The sequence below is a fragment of the Drosophila guanche genome, unplaced genomic scaffold, assembly GCF_900245975.1.
Source record: "Drosophila guanche unplaced genomic scaffold, DGUA_6, whole genome shotgun sequence".
Classification (NCBI taxonomy): domain Eukaryota; kingdom Metazoa; phylum Arthropoda; class Insecta; order Diptera; family Drosophilidae; genus Drosophila; species Drosophila guanche.
Window position 1 is genome coordinate 2,335,249 of NW_022995746.1, and position 18,241 is coordinate 2,353,489.

Below are 18,241 nucleotides of genomic sequence, written 5' to 3' on the forward strand. Positions count from 1 at the left end.
TTCTGGGGCGTTACATGATTTGACTGTTAATTAGGTTTAAGTAAGGCAACATTTCAATTAGTCGCTGTGCTTAATGAGAGAAAGGTGAGAGCTTTTAATCGCTTAAGCTCTCTCCCCCCTCTCTCTCTCTCTCTCGCTCTATACACGCAGCTCTCTTTCTCTCTGCGAAACTTTCTTTCACTTAGCTTAGTGTCAACTGGGCGTGTCCTATTTTTGTGGCGCTCTGGGCGGCGCTCTGAAGCCTGTCAAGAGAGCAGCGCAACCGTATTACGCAGTTTCTTTCACTCCCCGTCTCGCTCTCTCTCTCTGACTCTGTCTCTCTTTTGCTGTTGTTCTTCTCCTGCTTTCAGCTCCATTTTGTTCATGTGTGTGGGAAACTTTTTGTTCGAGACATTTCCTTTCGACTTTTGCCGCCTCTTGCCGTGTGTGTGGCCTCTTTTGTAGATTGTCTGTTTGTCTTTATCTTTCTATAGATATAGATTCTCCCCTGGCTCTTCCTGCTCCTCTTCCTCCGCCTTCGTTTGCTCTTTCGCAGCGATTTCTCAATGGAGTCTCCCATTCACAAAATATTTCATTAACTTTTTACATTTGTTTTGTTAATCAAGTGTTTCGCCAAAAAAGGATTTGCTGGCCAATTTTTTAATTAAGTTTTCGCCTTTCGACATCGACATCCAAGCATCAATAAAGTTTAACAAATTATCTCTGTCTCACTGTCTCTGTGGCCCCCTCTGTCTGACTCTCAGTCTCTCTGTTTTTGGGCATTTTTAAGTGCAGTCTGTTGGCGGCATTCAATGGAGGCTCCAACTCCATTTGATGGCTTCATTTTTGCTTTTGTTTTTGTGTCAAATTTGCATATTTTAAATGGGCAATCACGACTCTCGAAAAGGAGACGCTCCGACAATTGTGAGGAGCTTCCTTATGGAGGCGAAACTAATTATGAAACGTCCACAGAAGACGCTCCACAAAACAAAAAGGGAGAACAAAAAATGAGAAATCAACTTGAAGACTTCATTTGGATGATGAAAACAATGATTGAGACTCCGCAGATTTATGGTAATTAATTGGTGGTTTGATTCACAAAAAGACTGAAATAAATGCCACAAAATATCATCTGAAATATTCGACATAACTCCTCAAGGCCCTCTCATCACACTTCCCTCCATTTTGACTCATCTAAAAAGTCTTCGGCTATGTTCTTTTAACCCATTTGAATTCCCATCGATCATCCGTCTATCAACTGCCCTCTCAAAGACCCTTCAAACCCATTCAAATGGACTACCCTTCCAGCCCGAATGCTTCAAATGACTTGCCACAACTTTCCCAATGAGCAAATCAACCGCCAAGAAGACAATCTCTCGACCCAACAGCCAACCACTGCCCCAGACAGTGCACAAAAAGTATTAAATTTCATTAATTGCCAAAATTAAAAAGGCAAACAAAATCAGGCAAGGCAACAGCAACAGCACAAGCAAAACAAAAAGAAAAAGAATAAAAAAAGATTGGTGAAAAATTAAAAATTCATACGGCAGCGATGCGGTCACATAAATTTAAGGGGAGCAGCCAACAAACCGAAAGCAGAGAGCAGACAGATGCAAAAAGAATTATAATAAATATATGTGCGAATACACGGAAAGAAATTTGATTAAATATTGATTGGAAGAAAACAAAATTAACTCCCTTTGAATGTCATAATTTTTTCTCTCTGCACAAATGGGAATCTGTTGAAGAAGCTCCAAGCAAATGCTAAAGACGTGGGCGTTCAATGGGCTCGTTTTGTTTGGGGTTTTGTTTTTGTTTTGGTTAATAAAAATGAAACTGGACCGCAGCCACCGCAGCAAGGCGTTGTCAACAGTTGGAGATGATGATACGCGATGATGAGAGGAGGCTGATGACGAGACCAACGGCCCTCGGAGCTGGGCTTCATCTTCATTTGGCACACGGTAGTTGTCTCAGTTGTCATTTAGCCGCAGCTCTCATTCTCATTCAAGGTGTACTGGCAGCCATTCGCGGCGAAGAGCTCTTTCTCAGTGTCGTGACTTGATTTATATTGGCCCACACTTGGGCCCCAACTCGGGGACTTGGGCTATACATAAATTTGAATTATGGTACCCCCGCTCGTAAATTCGTCGGATGATGTTTCTATTTTAACAGTTAGTCAGAGGTAGGAGTCGATCGAACGATCTATCAATGAACTCGCATCGCAGCTGAATGAACTGCCCCGAAACCTGAACACAAATCCGATTGATCGAATCGAGTCCCTCATTTGATATGCAGTTTCGATCTTCAGTTTATATGCTAATTTCCTGGCTGGTTCGGTTTTCAGTTTCAATTTTTAGATGTCCATTGTGTTTGCATTTTCGGTTGGCTTTTTGTTTTGCTCGTTTTTTGTTTGTATTTTTTATATAATTTTAATTTTTATTTCGTAAATTTGAAATTTTTTGTCACTTCTGTGGGAGCAGCAAAGGTTTTTCCACTCTCCACCGACTGGCTGGCCGAATGGCTTTCGAGCTGTTGGTCGTTTTTTATTATAATTGGGTGCGGTTCGGTGTGGTTCGGTAGTGTTTCTGCAGAACTCTATGAATCGACGGCTATTGTTTAGGCACACACACAGCTCTTTTTGTGCGGCAGCAGCCATAGAAATTAATAAAATTTATGGTTTATTTGGAATTCTTGTTCGTTTTTTTCTTCGGTCATTAATTCGCCATAAAGAAGTAGGCAAAGTGTGTGGCAAAAGCTTTTAGAGTCGAATGACATGGGGGAGAAGCTGCGCATGTTCATTGGAAGTTGTTTCGGAATGATAACTCTATTGGGAGCAGAGTTATGATGCTGTGGTGGGGTTTACAGCTGAGTGGGGATTGTTTTCTTAGTGCAGATTTCTCTCTGTTTGAGTACTTTTATGCCGACACTCAAATGGAAACTCTTAAGTTGAAAATTCTGTGGAAACTCATTTAACACTTAATCCCTTTTGCACTTGTTTTCATTCATTCTTATGCATCGTAACTGGGCTCCCCCATAACACTTATCGCTGAACCATTTATCTCAAAAGGTGTCAACCCATGTCTTCTAGATTACTATGTATCTGGCATACCCTCAACCCATCTTCTGCTTTGTGTTTAAAAACCTGTAAATTGTCCTATTTTCATGGGAAGACAATCGAACTGCTATACAAATTACCAGCCCACATCTTTTGTAAGAGTTTTCACTTTGATTCCAAGTGATTTACGATCGATTTGGTTCTTTGATGGTGTCCTAAGCGCCACATGAACTTCCGTTCCCTGCCAGAGAGGTGTCGCCCGCGTGGGTGTCTCTCTGTCAAACAAGGAGAAAAAAACCAAATTCAATTCGGAATTAATAGTCGAGGAGGAGGGTATCCCATGAGACACCGAATACGAGACCGAAAAATGTTTTATTACATTGATTTGCATTTAAATCGATGTTGGCGGCGGCGTCATTCATTCTGTTCGCGTCCGAGTGGGGACTGAGATTATTCCATGAGCAGGGGATAGACCGATGATTACGGGCCCAGCGAGCGGTCAAAATGTTGACAATGATCCCAGATATCCCACACCAAGAAGTCGGAATCGAACTTGGACTCGAACCGATTCAAAAACTTGGAAGTTTTCAATGAATTTGTCTGTTTCTTTCTGGTTGTTCGTTGCGATGATCGTCTCTTGGGGTTGGTTCTTCTTTAAGATGATCTTCTGCTACTTTTTGTATAATTTCTCTTCTCTGCTGATTTTTTGATTTCTAATTCTTTTGGAATCCTCTTTCCTCTCAGTTTTATTCTCTCATGAATGAACGCGTCGAAGTTTCTATCCTTTCAGCTCGAAACTTTTTCTCCCTGTATATTAGATCATAAATTATTGGATATTTTGGATATATGACAAAACAAATAATATTCGTTCTTTTTCCAGTTCGTTTTTTTGTTTTTTTTTCGGGCTTATGTCGTGCTTCCAGTAGCCACCCCGCTGTGCAGGCCAATGCCTCCCTGCCCCTGTGCTTAGGCAAAATTTATTGGTTTTTTCATTTTTATTGAGAAATTACAAAGAGTCCGTGGTGAAGCGGGGGACAGAAAATGAAGAAGGAAGTAAGGAATCTCAGGGGAGTAGGTGGCGCCTGGCTTTAGAGGATTAGAGACAAGCGCTTACTCACTCGCACAAAGAGGCTGAAGGAATGGGCAAAAGAAGAGAGAATCGGAGTGAGACAGGCACACATACAGAAAGAGAAAGAGACAGAGAGAGAGATCGATCCCCCTCACGATTTATGCCCGCAAAATGCTTTAGGGCACACACAGCATATTTCTGTTCATTCAAAGTAAAGTCGAAATCGGGCAACAGGTTTATCTTTTTGTTGTCCATACCCACAGCCTCCTCCTCCCCCTTGAAAACAATGAGAAAATGAAACTCTTCGGCAAGGCACTCGCTCTGGTCGCCCAGCAACAACAACAACAACAACAGCAACAATGAGAGCAACCAACAGCTGCCTCCCACCAAGTGCTGCTCACGAAGCGCAGAGCCCCAGCCAAGCCGAGCCGAAGATTGGAGCCGAAGCCCACAAACCTTAGCCGAAGCCAGACCCAATCTCGAGCTGGGCCGGCACTCGTTCCACTCAGTGGAATGGCATCCGAATCCTACCGTGGGAAATGAACAGTAGTCGTTTCGTTGAGGCTTTTTGCCAGCAGCAGCCAGCAGCAGCAGCAGCGGCAGCAGCCAGTTTGCTGACGTTCCACCTCCTCCGCTTCCTCCTCTTCCTTCTTCCTCTCTCGCATCATCTGCTGTTGCTTTTGTTGTTGCTGTTGCTGTTGCTGTTGCTTTGAGCTTTTCGCAATTTCTCTGCAGCGTTTTGTTTTTGGTTTCGCTTCGTCGTCGGTCGGCGCGGCGCATATCAAATAAGCCTAATAATAATGCAATTTATGTAAAAGAGCGAAAGATGTACACAGAGAGGGGGAAGAAGAGGAATAGTGTGCTCTATTTTGTGAAGAGAGAGCGGGAGAGAGAGTGTGTAGCTCTTGTGTAGTTAGTGGGGAGGAATATCAATTTGTTTGCTATGAGGAGTGCAAGGAAATTCTATATACTATTCTGCACTCAAAGGAAGCTTTCACTGCTTATAAAACCCAAATTGTTCTTTGGCTGTAAAACTCCTGTGCACTTCGATTGTCTTCCCATTTGCGTGTTGCCGTTTAGGGGAAAAACCTTTTAGCACCTAACCTCTGGCAGGCCGCAGCGAAAATCACAACAAGTTGCGGGCCAAAACCGCACGCTCTCCATCCAGCCAGAGTCCAGTGTACAGTGTACAGTGTACACACTGTGTCGATGCCGGGCGGCTTATCAGTGCGAGTGGGCAAACAAAGGATGCGCGTGCGGGGCAGGCAACACCTTCCCTTCTGGATTGCGGGTTGCCAAGGCTCGCTCTCGACGGCGGCGGCTCTCTGTCAAGTAGTACGTGCGCAATGGACGATAGTGCAGCAGCTATACAGCTAGCTCCCTCGCTCTCTCACTCTGCCTTTGCTCTCACCGTTATCTTCTCGATCGTAAAGGATCGCGCGCATGCGCATGCTTATATTTGTGGAAGGAGCAGATAACAAAGAGGTGATAATTGACCGCCCTATTGGCCTTTGCAACCAATTACGATACTTATCAGCGCGCGGCAATCAAACTAAACAGAGTCCCCGGCAACATTTCTCGGGCGGTGCAACGTCGGTGGTCCCACTCCCACACCCACACCCACACCCACTCTCTCTCTCTCCCTCTCCCTACCTCTCTCTGGATCACTAATCGCTGGCCAGATCGAACCTGAAACGAGAGCAGCGCCGCACACCCATGCCCAAGGTGTGAAAAATACCTAAAACCAGGCTCCGGGACGGGGTTTGTGTATGCTAAGCAGCCGCATTTTCACTTTATCAGTTGTTTGCCTGGTCACCGGCCTGTCCCTGGGCCTGGCGCACCACCGTTTCCTGATCGTGGGCATGCACCAGCAGGGCCACCTCCAGATTCAGTTGCGCAATGTCCTCCTTCAGTTTGAGGATCGATTTCTTGATCTGTTGCACGGAACCTGGAATGATACGAGGGATTAGTAGGGGAATGCATCGTGTGTGGTTTATAGGACGAGGATTACAGCTGTGATTTGGATTCAGAAATGGATTGCAAATAGGGGAAATATTCTTATCGCAGCAGATTGAGTGTGAAAAGTGAATGTGTGAAAAAAGGTAAATTGTTGGCTGGCAGAGATTCATTCTTCCTTGAGATATTTCAATTATTTTCATATGCATTTCCATCTGATACTGTTTCTGATACTCACTTCCATCGGACATAACCTGGCCGCGTCGCTCCATTTCCTCCTTCTTGAGCTCCTGCTCCAGCATCACCTCATTCAGCTGAGCCAACTGCTTCTCGGAGTCCGCCTGCACCTGGTTCTGGGCATACTGAATCGTGGATAGCTCAATGGACAGCTCCTTGAACTGTTGGATCAGCGGCTGCAGCTCGTTGTTCAAATGCTTCTCGCGGCTCTCGACCTTCTCCAGGCTAAAGGTGAACTCGCTGTGCAGCTTCTTCAGCTGCGCCTGCGTGGTCTCCGAGGACTCGTTGATGCTGTTCTTGAAGGCATCCATCTGGCTGATGTGGGTGCGCCAGTCGCGTGCATCCGCCTTCACAAACACCTTCAGATGGGGCAGCACTCGCTCCAGCTCGAGGCGCCACTCCTGATGGTCGCTGAGGCGAGCGTCGACCTCTTGGGCCTGCTCGTCGAGAGCCACATCTATGGATCGCTTCTGAGGTCGGTTCAGCCAATTGAGTTGCCTGAAATTGTGCGCCTCCAGCTCCAGATCGCTGTCGTCGCTGAGGCCGGCTGCGTTTTGTTCGTCCTCCAGCTTTTCCAGTATGATTTCCGCATTGTCCTCGAGGTAGTCGCCCAGGAATTCCTCCTCCTGCATTTTCTGCACCCGCTGATAGCCCACTTTGGCCACCTTGCAGGCCTGCGTGGAGAGGATGTCCAGGACATTGAGGCAGATGGGTCCGGCACCGCGAATCAGCTTGTTGGGCGGAAAGTCCACAGGGACATCCTGCCAAGAGGGAAACAATTAGCGAAGGGGAAACCTTTACCGCTTTCAGCCAACTTACAATCTCCTCCAGCAGTTGAATAATATTCGCCGCCACTGTATTGGGATCATCGTATTCCTGGGGCCGCTCCATGTCCTTGCCGAGCTTCTTGCAGAGCCACCAGCAGATGAGGGTGAACATGTAGAACTGCTCCCCCGGATTGGTGGCCTTCACAAAGTAGAACCGCGACAGCGGCTTCAGCTTGAACTCCTTCAGCAAATGTTTTTCATAGTTGAGTAATTTCAGTTTCTCCAACAAGTCATCCGACTGGAAGTTCTGCAGCTGTTGGGTTTTCTCCTGGCCATCATCTTGCTGCATCTTTTAGCAGTTAGTAAACTTTACTCGGAAAAACTTGAATGCAAATGAAAAATGTTTGTTTTTAAATGAAGGAAAGTTTCCATGGTAACCGGGAAAGCAGCAAACAAAACGAGAGCGCAGCTGTGGGAGTGGCTGTATGGAACATAAAATAAATTAGGGAAATTTTAGATTCAATTTGAACGGGTATAAACTGTGGCTTGTGTTATATTATATAAATTTACTTTTTTTAAATACATTTTAAATATTGCGCCCCTCATATTGCCACTAGATGGAGCCAGTTGCAGCTGTTAGAATTGCGTCTAACAGCACATGTTGAAAGTTAACATTTATCGTGGCGAGATATTCTCTCAGAATGTAGGGACTTGTTGGCCTCTTCTGTTAGAGGCTGATATTCGAATTGATTGAATTGAATAACATATTTGTGGCTGGACAATCAGCTGTTAAAATTAAAACAAATATCAAATCAAATATAAAAAGAAATATCAAAAAATGCCAATTGGAACATACCACTTACCTCCAATCAGCATTTGTTAGTGCTTTTCCTTGGTATATTTCAGGTATATTTCGCCAGCTGGTATATATTTGAGGGCCAAGCATTAATACGCGGTCACACTGTGCAGCATACAAAAACAAAATAAAAATAGAAAAATTGAAAAATAGTAATATAAAAAAACAATGGATCTCCAAGTAATAATGCAAAAAATGATGCAGGACTGGAACAACTATGGCTATGGCATGGAGTTGGCACAGCATCCCTTCGACCAATTTCCACCAAATGGCATGGCAGAGCAGGCTCCAGCCCAGGAGGAACCAGAGGACGACGAGGACGAGGACGATGATGAGCAGCGCACGCTGTTCTGTGGCAATCTGGACGAGCGCGTCACCGAGGAGATCCTGTACGAGGTGTTCGTGCAGGCAGGACCGCTGGAGGGTGTACGCATTCCCACGGACAACACGGGGCGGCAGCGCAACTTTGGCTTTGTGACGTACCAGCGAATATCCGCGGTTCCCTTTGCCCTAGAGCTGTACCAGGGCTTGGAGCTGTTTCAGAAGAAGGTGACCATCAAGCAGCAAGGAGCAGACAAGGCAAGGCCACCGCAACCACCACAATCATTTGGACAAAGTCGTTTACGGAATCCGTTCATGAACGAGCAGCCCGCACCCATGCCCATGGACCCTGGAGCACACCGCCACGCGCGTCACAGCTTGCACGGGGCCAGGCCGTACGATCGAAATGCTGGACAGAACAATGGCATGTACAATAATGGGGATCTGCGTCGCCGCTCCGACAGCTCAGTGATGGATCGCAATCGGCCGAGAGCACACCAGCATCCGCAGCCGCACCATCAGCACGACCGACGCTTGGACCAGCGCAGCAACAACAAGCGGAGGCTGCTCTGAGGGCATGCCCATAAAATCGATCTAAGCCGCTTCACTTACAGAAAAAAATGTTTTTAATAGTCTTTAAGTAATCGCCTTAAGAACATTCTACACAAATAGATAGAAAGTAAACCACACACAACAAACACATTCATCTATGAAATAAGCATTCCATATGAAGTGTCTGTCTACCTTGAATAGAGTTTAAGCTGTACAAAGATGCAGATTGTTTTCCCTACTAACGTGCTATGCTCCTCAGCGTCTTCTCCACATTCCGATACGTGCGCGCTGGTATCACCTCCAGCAGCAGTCGCTGGTAGCTGCTGTGCTCGGAGAGCGCGCGGAACAGCGACTTGGCATAGCTGCGCGTCTCCAGGCTGCCCTCGAGCAGCAGATTGGCGCCCACCACAAAGAACTTGTCGCGATGGTCCCGCCCCATGGCGTAGATGCGATCACTGCCCAGCCGCTCGACGAGTCGGAACAACAGCTTGGCCGTGGAGGTGCGCACGAGAGCGTTCTGATGCTGCGCACCCTTGCTGGAGAGGATATTCAGCACCTTGACGGGCTGCGCGTGGTCCACCATGGACTCCAGGGCGTGCGTGGCATCCGCGCGTATAAAGCGATTCGTGTCTGCGGTTCGATGCAGCAGCGCACACACCAGATCATCGCACTCCTGCTCCAGATACTTGGACTTCAAGCTGAACAGCTCGGCGGCCGCTTGGCAGGAGGCCCGAGCCACCTGGGAGCGCAGATTCCGCACCGAGCGGGTGAGCTGGATGCAGGTCATGTGCATGTGGCTGTCCAGAAACTCCGCGTGGCAGCGTATCAGCCGCACCAGACTCTTCAAGCCCACAATGTTCAGCTCCCAGTTGCTGGAGTCCAGCTGGTCAAAGGTCTTGAGTAGGGCCTCGCGTGGCTTCTCGAAGCGCGACATGTTCTGGGGGAACAGTTCCGCCTGCGAGATCTTGATGGCCTGCTTCACGGGCGAGACACGCCGCTGGCCGCGCAGGAAGTACGAAGTCTTTGACTTTTGCTTGAGCGGCGTGTGCTTGGCCTTTCCTCTGACAGCAATGGCAGCGATAGCACTGATGTTGCCCAGCTGCGAGCCCGACTGCGAGGTGTTGTCTGTGGTGCTGGTGCTGGTATTATCCAGGGATCCCTGCTTCGAGGCAGGGCGCGCCCCATAGAGTGACTCCAGGGAAATGCTGCGCGGCTGCAGGCCCAAGTTGTCCGACTTTAAGCTGAAGGAACTGCGTGCTGGCTCCACACTTTCTGCCTGTGGTTCAGCCTCCAACTGCTCCACCGGCGAGGAGTCACTCGGTGATGCCTGCAGCTCATGCTGCACCTCTTCCACCACCACAAAGCTGTTGCTGCCTTCAATGTCCTCTTCGATGGGCAGCGACTTGGTCGATTGTGCTCTTGAAAGCTGCGGGGACGCGTCCTCCAGCTGCGTTTTGATGCTCTCCGTTTTGCTGTGCAGGCTGTTGACGCTCTCGTTGCGTTTGAGAGTGTCCTCCTGGCGCAGTTGCTCCGCTTCCTCCTCTATGTCTGGAAGTGGATTGAGCATTGTAATACATAAATCTTGCTTGGGTAATGTAATTCCTACTTGATACAATATCATCCACCACGAGCTCGCCAAAGGTCTCCACCGCATTGCGCTCCAGACTGAGAACTTCCAATTGTTTATCCACGCTTTCGGCACTCCGCGCGGCACTCGCTGGTCGTCGCTCCGTCTCACAGTGGCTGTTGCTCGACTTGGCTGAGGCTGTGGACTTTTGGGAGTAGCTCGTGGACTTTACGGACAGCGGTGAGCCATCCGTGGCACCTTTGTTCGCTTCCGACTCCGCGCCAATGTGAACGCTTGTACTGGGAAAGAGATAATAAAGAGAGTTGGAAAATGGAAAATATTATATGGACAACTTACAACTCCTTGTAGGGAATCACAGCATAAACATTTTCTTGTGCACCATCTGCCGGTGGCGGAAACACTTCCCAGGTGGACTTATCATCGACCTGCTGCTGCTCACTCTCTGCAACAATTTGCATCGATTTTCTGTACTCCGCAGTGTCCGTGCAGCAGGTGCCACCAGGCGGCTGATTTTTGTCACCACTCGTACAGAGAATAACCCCGCAAAGTGCTGAATGAACCTCGGCTGCCTTTTGGCAAATGTACGACCAGCCGGAGTGTAGCAGAGTGCGTGTACGAACCAGCAGACTGGCTGGCTCTGCGCCGCAGGAAAATGCATTCTGCATTTTAGGGAAAAGGCCACGACACTGCCTGCCTCAAAGGAACATTGAAGACCAATGCGTGGACTGACGTTGAGCAACTACTTCAAGCAAGACCACTGTGCAGACTGTTTGGCAAGTCGCTTTGACCATTGGCTAACTGGTTGACTGCCTGACCCCACAGCTATTCAGGTACTTTTGTGTATTTCCCTACCAGGAATCCACAACAAAGCCCCAGAGTTGCAAATGGAAAACAGGACATTGCGTTTTCCACGTATTCACACACACACACACAAAGGTGGGAACCCCCCGCACCAACCCACTGGCCAACTAGCCAAAGGAAAAGCCAACGCAAAAGGTCGCGGAATGGTCTTAAGTGGCAAACTAGCGAGGAACTAGCCTCGGCTCTGACCAGTCGCTCGTTTGCGGTTAGACACTTCGTTCCAAACGAATTTCTTAGTCTTCTTCGGGTGACTTCGTGTGCCGAAGTCTGCCATGTGAGAGGGCTGTGGGCACAGGTGTGTGTGTGTGTGTGTGTGTGTGTGTGTGTGTGTGTGTGTGTGTGTGTGTGTGTGTGTGTGTGTGTGTGTGTGTGTGTGTGTGTGTGTGTGTGTGTGTGTGTGTGTATGTCTGGAGAGTTGACATTTTCACCAATATTCCCAAATAGATCGGAATACATAAATACATACATATGTACATATTTACATACATTTTTACATATTCCTTACACAAATTCTAAACGAAGTTTCTTGACGTAAGCACAAAGAATTCCTTGGCCATCACTCCTCACTCTGGATCCACATAGCCAGAACACAAAGGAAAATTGATTTTCTTGGCCAGCCAGATGCGTCCAGTGGCCAGTGGTCGCTCACTTCCAATCAAATAATGCCCCTCATCAGCCTTAAAGTGCAGCAACGCGCTTCCTACTGCGCATTTAAATTATTTAGGTTAACTAACGCGACACCTTTAAGCGCCTTTAAGAGCTCCTTTTTGGCTGTGAGTCACAGGTGCGTGTAGCCGGCTGCCGGCTGATTTTGCGGTCTAATGGTTAACCCGCTTCGGGGGTTCCCCCACATCTGGCAGTTGGGTCATTCAAAAATGTAGGTTAGCATTTGTCAACGTAGGTGGGACGTGGCAAGGGGCAGAGACTGAGCAGTGTGGGGTTCATTTAATTGGAGGAATATGGTGGCAGAACTTACTCTGATTTTGATTCCCTGCCCAACTGCTGTGCGGATTGTAGATTATCTGTGGAAAAGCTGCGCTGTTTCTTGTGCATTTCGCCATCTAAAGAGTACGAGGAATAAAGTTACGAATACAGCTCAGAGATATGTTCATCCTTGCCTTGTGCCTGGCCAGCGTTTCGTGTTCGGTTGCTCTGCTGGGCGATGGTAAAGGAGTGCTGATGCTGCAGCTTCTTGCGCAGCATTTGGCTCTGCTGCGTCGACTTGGGGTTCGTGTAGCTCACCTTTGGATATGCCTGCCCATCCATGTTGTAGGACGTGCTGGAACGCTGCATGCTACGCATAAAATTGTTCACAAAATCCGTGTGCTGATGCATGGCGGGGAATCTGCAAGAAATAAACATTCATTAAACGATGAAGGAACTCTGCACGGACTGCTGCATACTCTACCTCGAGTTGGGTGCCGCAAAGTGACTGCCAGTGCGGCCTGTCAGCTGTATAAAACTGCCAGTGCTGCCACTGCTGCAAGTGGTTGCCGTGCTGTCAGTGCTTCGGCCATCCATCGAAGTGTCTGAGCAGGTTTTGCCCACCATGCGGCGATCCATGAGGTTGCCTACAGTTTGGGAAACATACCTTAAAGGAATCTCTAGCAATTTATTAAGAAAACTCACCATGCATTGTCCTATTGGCGCCAAAACTTAATCTCTGAGAAAAGTCCTGAGGGATAAGGAATATTTGATTTATTTTTGTGGAGCTTTTGCCATTGGATTAAACTCACATTGGGACTGGGACTGGTCATGCCTAGGGTTTCTGGCGGAGATTGGAAGGAATGTCTATGCAGATTCTCATTGACGTGACTAAAACTGAACATAAAATGAAGAGCTATCAAAGCTGCTTATAGGTAATCCGCTGCTCACCTGTGGAGTGTCTGTGCGCTGTCTTTTGCCTCTGCACCTTCCTGGACCCCACGCTGTCTGCTTGCGGCACGCATGCGACGCCGCTTGATGGCATTTGGTGAGGCTGAGCCATCGCCCTGATTGATCCAGTCCACATCCGCGCCACGCCGGTTGCCGGGCGTGTCCGTTTGATTGAAGACAAACAGCACGGAACTGTCCGGCGTGATGATGGGCAGCTGCAGGCGGGACAGGCGCATTCTGGCAGCCTCCAGCATGGGCGGACCGAGCTCCACGCCTGCAGCCATTTCGGACACAATGGCCAGCACCTGCTTGACCGAGGAGATGTCAGCCAGGACGGCAAGCACCTCCAGGGCAGCCTGACGCACGCGTCGCTTGCGATTCAGCGAAGAGTAAATGGTCTGTGCCGTGAGGAGATTAATGTCAAAGCAGGTGCCGGGAAAAGTCATCAACGCGAAAATGGACATTTGGAGGGCATGATCACGGAACTGTGGAGCAAGAACAAATCGTATTAGCAGCTGTTGGCATTTCGGGGTCCAGTCATAGACTCACCTTTGAGCTCTTGGCATGCATAAACTCTGGCGCTGTCAGCTTGGCCACAATTGTGCCCGCTGGCAGTCGCTGCATCAGCGCCTTGCACACTCGATTGGCTCCCGCGGTGCCCTGGCGACACAGTCCCGTCAGGATCTGCAGCGTTCGCTCCTCCAAGTTGTCCAGCGGCAGGCGTGTAATCAGATTCACCAGCAGCTCACGCTTCAGCTCAGCCACCTCAAAGTGTCGCTCCGAGGAGAGCAAAGTGCGCAGCAGACTGTCCAAGTACGGCTGCACCTGAGCCAAGTTGCTCGAGGAGCTGAGGGCGAGCTCCAGATGGGCAAAGCCCTGCAAGCGATGCCGCCAGTCCTGTGCGGAAAGAGAAGCAATAAATGGAAAGTGTTTTATTGCTACTAAATTTTCGCAAATTAGATCTATTCATGCAATGCAAATATTTCCCCCATAAAGTGTTTGTTCAGTTGCCAAACTTTAGATAGTTCCCAAGACATTGCCCGAACCCATGCCATTGCTGGTTGAGTTTTTGCTTTGCCCGTTTTGTATTTGGTACGCGCTATAATTTCGGTTAATGTTTTTCTTATATTTTTGTGCTCGAACTGACCCACTTCCTGGCACGCTCTGCACAGTCCCACAGTCCCACAGTCCCAGTCCCGGTCCCAGCCGGAGGACGTTGGTCCTGCTATTTTATCGTCGCATATGCAAGCTGTGGTGTGAGTGATGGGTTCTTGTACTCGTTCCGGCAAGCTGCCGCTGCTGCTGCTGCTGCTATGAATATCGCGTGCACTTAAATGATTGACCGTAGGACTCCTCTTTGGCACTCCACTATGTAGTCGCTGCTGCTGCTGCAATCCAATACCCATTCCGCATGGATTCCGCATAACATGCAACTAACTATTACCGGAATTCCCAAGTTGCTCTTTTTCCACTCAAAAAGTTCAGCTTGATAAGCGGCACATCTCAGCCGGCGAGTAGCAGCATGATTTTGTGCTTTTAACTTTAACTTTCAACTGCTGACTGACGCACATTGACGTGGAAACCTTAAGAGGTTTTTCCGCCCAAGAGAAAGTGGCAAGAAATTGGGTGGATTTGCCCAAATAATTTGTTGGCTTTTGAAATGGAAACGTCTAAAATTAATAGGTCATTGATACTCATGTGGGGGCTCGTTCCGACGCCCAGCCATGATTCGCTTTTGTTTTCCCCATCGTCATCGATATGAGTGAGTGCAGGGGGGGGGGGGCAAGGGCTTATCGCTGAAATTTTCATTAGCAAGGGGGTCGAAGCAAAGCGAGTACGGAGCAACAATAATAATAGCAGCGCCAGGCCACACGTCGAAGGTGGAGTTGGAGCTGGGACGATGCGTGTCTCGTACGTAATAAAGCCCAGCGCTGGCGGTGGCTGCCATTATGAAGGCAGAATTATGAACGCATATGAAATTGAACATATCCTAGTGACCCAGTTAGAGCACGGAGTGGAGAGGGGGCACAGGCGGGTGGGTTAGCGTGTGGTATAATTTCATTGTTTCATTTTCGGGCAATATACAACACTGTTTGGTGTGCAGAAACAATTACCGTTGGAGCATGCTAAATTTGGACAACAATTCGACTGCAATTATGGCGACAATCGACACAGTTTTCGCAACTTACCCCAGATCTGAGATTCATTAGAGTTTTATAGTTGACAATGTCCAGATCCTCCCAGGACTTTGGGGTCACTGGCGACTCTGCTGATATGATGGAGTTGCTGCGTGCTCGCTTGGTTTCGGTAGGGGTTGGAGAACGCTCTGCCATATCCTCGCTGCGACGCTGTGAACGCGGCGAGGGATCCCGCTGAAGATTGTGCAGCACTTCGATTTGTTTGTGCGGCACCTTGGGACTTATGTTGTTGCTGCCCGCTGGACTCGTGCTGCGACTGCGGTAGAGTTGCGGGGAATGCGGCGATGGAGTCTGCTTGGAGTCCACTTCTTGCTGTTTGGAACTCGGGCTGGGACTGGGACTTGTCGTTGGCTGATCCGCTTGCACTTGGCTCTGTGCTCGCACCGACTGAGAGCTGTATGGGCGTGGCAGTGGCTTGGTATTATCGTAGGGTATTTCCACAACCAACGCTGAGGTCTTGCTGTCACTTGGTAAGCTCACGGGAGGTTCATCCTCCAACGGAGATTGCAGCGTGGCGCCCGAGGATTCATCCAGGGCTATAACAATGGGTTGAGCTGTTCGCTTGGGATTGCTGGTAGCTGCATCGCTGTCCGGAGTGCGCATTTTCACTACCTCCCCACCAAATGTCACTCGCTTCAGGCCCCGCGAGGGCGTGCTGGGCTCGGATTTGTTCTCCGTTCCCGCCGCAGCAGCTGGAGGCTCATCCAGTTCAGAGTCGCTGATGACCTGTACGATGCCTGCAGCCTCTCGCAGATCCTGGTGGGAGGATCTACTGGCACTCGGCAAAGCGCGGCAAACCAGCTCTTTGGTCTCCATTTCTTTGGAGTAAACTCGCGCTGGACTGTCGGACTCCTCCGTCTCAGTGTCCGCCTCGAGCAGTCGCATGGTGACGGTGTCATCGTTGATCTGGATTTCCGTTTCCATTATCACCTTTCCCTTGTCCGAACAACTGGCCTGCTGCAGCTGCAGCGAAGCGTCCAAGGGGTGACTGCTGCTCCTCCAGCTCTGCTCTCTGGGCAGTGCCCGCCAGGCGCCCGTTTTGACTTCTCCCAGGCGATTCTGCTTCTCAGACACTCCGTACACCTGACACAACTGGTAGTACTTGCTGAGGGTGGTGTGTCCGCCCACCGTGTTCATAATGGCTTCAAATTCGTGGACGCCCAGGAGCTCTCGCATCTTGGACAAGACCTTCAGCGTGAGCTCCTGCTGCGGCAGTTGCTCCAAATGTTGCACCACACGCTGCAGTGCCTGCTGCACGATAAAATGCCGCTGGGGGGTGTGCAAAATCGATTGGAGTATGGCGGGCAGTGAGAGCAGAACGCCGCAGCTGAGCCGCCCGTGGTCCGAGTCCATGGGGGACAGTCCCGTGTCGAGTATCCTGAGGACAACCGATTCGGGTACAGCTGTTTCCGCCAGATACACGCGCAGGCAGTCGAGTGCTCCCTTGCGAACGGTGGGCGCCTGGTGGCCCAGGTTCTCGACCAGCAGCCCGATCAGCTGATGCTCCTCCATGTGGCTGTCGGCGCGGTCTTGCATCACCACAAGGACATCGACGAGCACTCGCAGGGCGTGCTGGCGCACCTGCCACTCGGGATCCTGCAGCCGCTCATGGAACTCGGCAAACATGGCGCTGGGGCTAATGGTTTCCGGCAGGCGGCGTGTGCGAAGAATATGCTCCCACAGGGGTGTCAGTTGCACAGTTGCACCACCCATCGCCGGGGCCTCCGCTCGTCGTTGCATTTTCGGCTGGGTGTGGAGCCCAGCCCCAGTCTCTGACTGATTGTTATTCTTGTCCTTGACTTCACTGGCAGCGGCACCACTCACATAAGTGACACTCTCGCTGTCCTCGCTGTTGTAGTCACTGCCATTGGCCGCTGACGTTGCTGTGGAAGCTATAGGGAGCGGCGCATTGTTACTGCTGCTATCTTTGCGTTCCAAAATTCGTCGAAAGAACATGCTGCTCCTTCCCACTTTACTGCCTGCAATTATCTGACTTGCACTGCCTTTGGTTGCCTTTGGTCTATTCACTTGGATTTTAATTTTTAATTGTCACGCACGCTGGCATCCGGTCCGAAATGTCCTGTGACTAGGGGCAATCCCTCTTCATTTCTTACTTTTTTTCAGCCACAACATTAACTTTCAACTCGCTAGCAACGACTGGGCATATTACTGTTTGCTGACTGCTTTTGTAGCCAACGCTGGAGCTAGAACATTGAGCGCCGTTGCTCTGCGCATGCTCTACGGGCCGTTACTCTCTGCCTCGATTTGCCGCTTTGCTCTGCTGCAACAGTTAGTGTCCAACCACCAACATTGCACTTGGCTTAGAACTGGCTAAGAAAGGACAAAGTTTCTTACTGCGTGGCTTCAAGTTTCCAGTTCCTAAAAGTACCATGTATAATTTATGTGCGAGGGAAAGGACTGTAATGAAATTAATCCAGAGTGCTGGGTTCTCACAATGCGCTCTCTTTTCGGGTCTTATTTTTCCACTGGACGCAAGCTTCACTTTTATTGCATGATTGTGAGCATGAATAAGACCCCAAAGAGAGGGAATACACCACATTGTATATTTACATAAAGGCCCAGATGGTCGATCGCCATTCAAAGTGAATTACTCAAAGTTAGTTTGATATTTTTACAAACTTTTCCAGCATCTTGAGCATCAGTTTTTGCATCTTTGCAATAGCTTTTTGCAGCATTTCATAATGGTAGAACATTCTTTATGATTTTAGGTATTTAATAACATTTTTACTACGTAATTAAAATACCAATTTTACATTGTACATGATCAAATGTAGGTAGGCAAAAGTAAGATGTAAGTAATGTATCTAGACTCTAGAGGAATTGCGAAGTATCTCTGTGAAAGTCATTAGTCTATGGCTACGCGACCAAAGACAGTGTCGGGCGGTGTCGGTGAAGTGTGTCAATAA

The 18,241-nt window shown here is 48.9% G+C and overlaps 3 protein-coding genes across 3 annotated transcripts; 1 reads left to right on the plus strand and 2 right to left on the minus strand.

The window, feature by feature from the left end:
- Positions 1-5,169: 5,169 nt before the first annotated feature.
- LOC117581906 (intraflagellar transport protein 57 homolog) lies at positions 5,170-7,525 on the minus strand. The gene is made up of 3 exons (XM_034269375.1): positions 7,116-7,525; positions 6,298-7,057; positions 5,170-6,051 (listed from the first exon to the last, which is right to left on the minus strand). Exons 1-3 carry the CDS (start codon positions 7,410-7,412, stop codon positions 5,900-5,902), a joined length of 1,209 nt encoding a protein of 402 aa, XP_034125266.1. The 5' UTR covers positions 7,413-7,525; the 3' UTR covers positions 5,170-5,899.
- Positions 7,526-8,018: 493 nt separating this feature from the next.
- On the plus strand, positions 8,019-9,010 carry LOC117582628 (RNA-binding protein 7). The gene has a single exon (XM_034270503.1). The coding sequence runs from the start codon at positions 8,088-8,090 to the stop codon at positions 8,811-8,813; it is 726 nt and encodes a 241-aa protein (XP_034126394.1). The 5' UTR covers positions 8,019-8,087; the 3' UTR covers positions 8,814-9,010.
- Positions 8,920-17,976, minus strand: LOC117582627. Its single transcript, XM_034270502.1, has 10 exons — positions 15,306-17,976; positions 13,666-14,013; positions 13,117-13,601; positions 12,978-13,062; positions 12,871-12,916; positions 12,650-12,812; positions 12,360-12,586; positions 12,218-12,302; positions 10,399-10,658; positions 8,920-10,340 (listed from the first exon to the last, which is right to left on the minus strand). The coding sequence occupies exons 1-10, from the start codon at positions 17,268-17,270 to the stop codon at positions 9,031-9,033; spliced, it is 4,974 nt and encodes a 1,657-aa protein (XP_034126393.1). The 5' UTR covers positions 17,271-17,976; the 3' UTR covers positions 8,920-9,030.
- Positions 17,977-18,241: the final 265 nt, after the last annotated feature.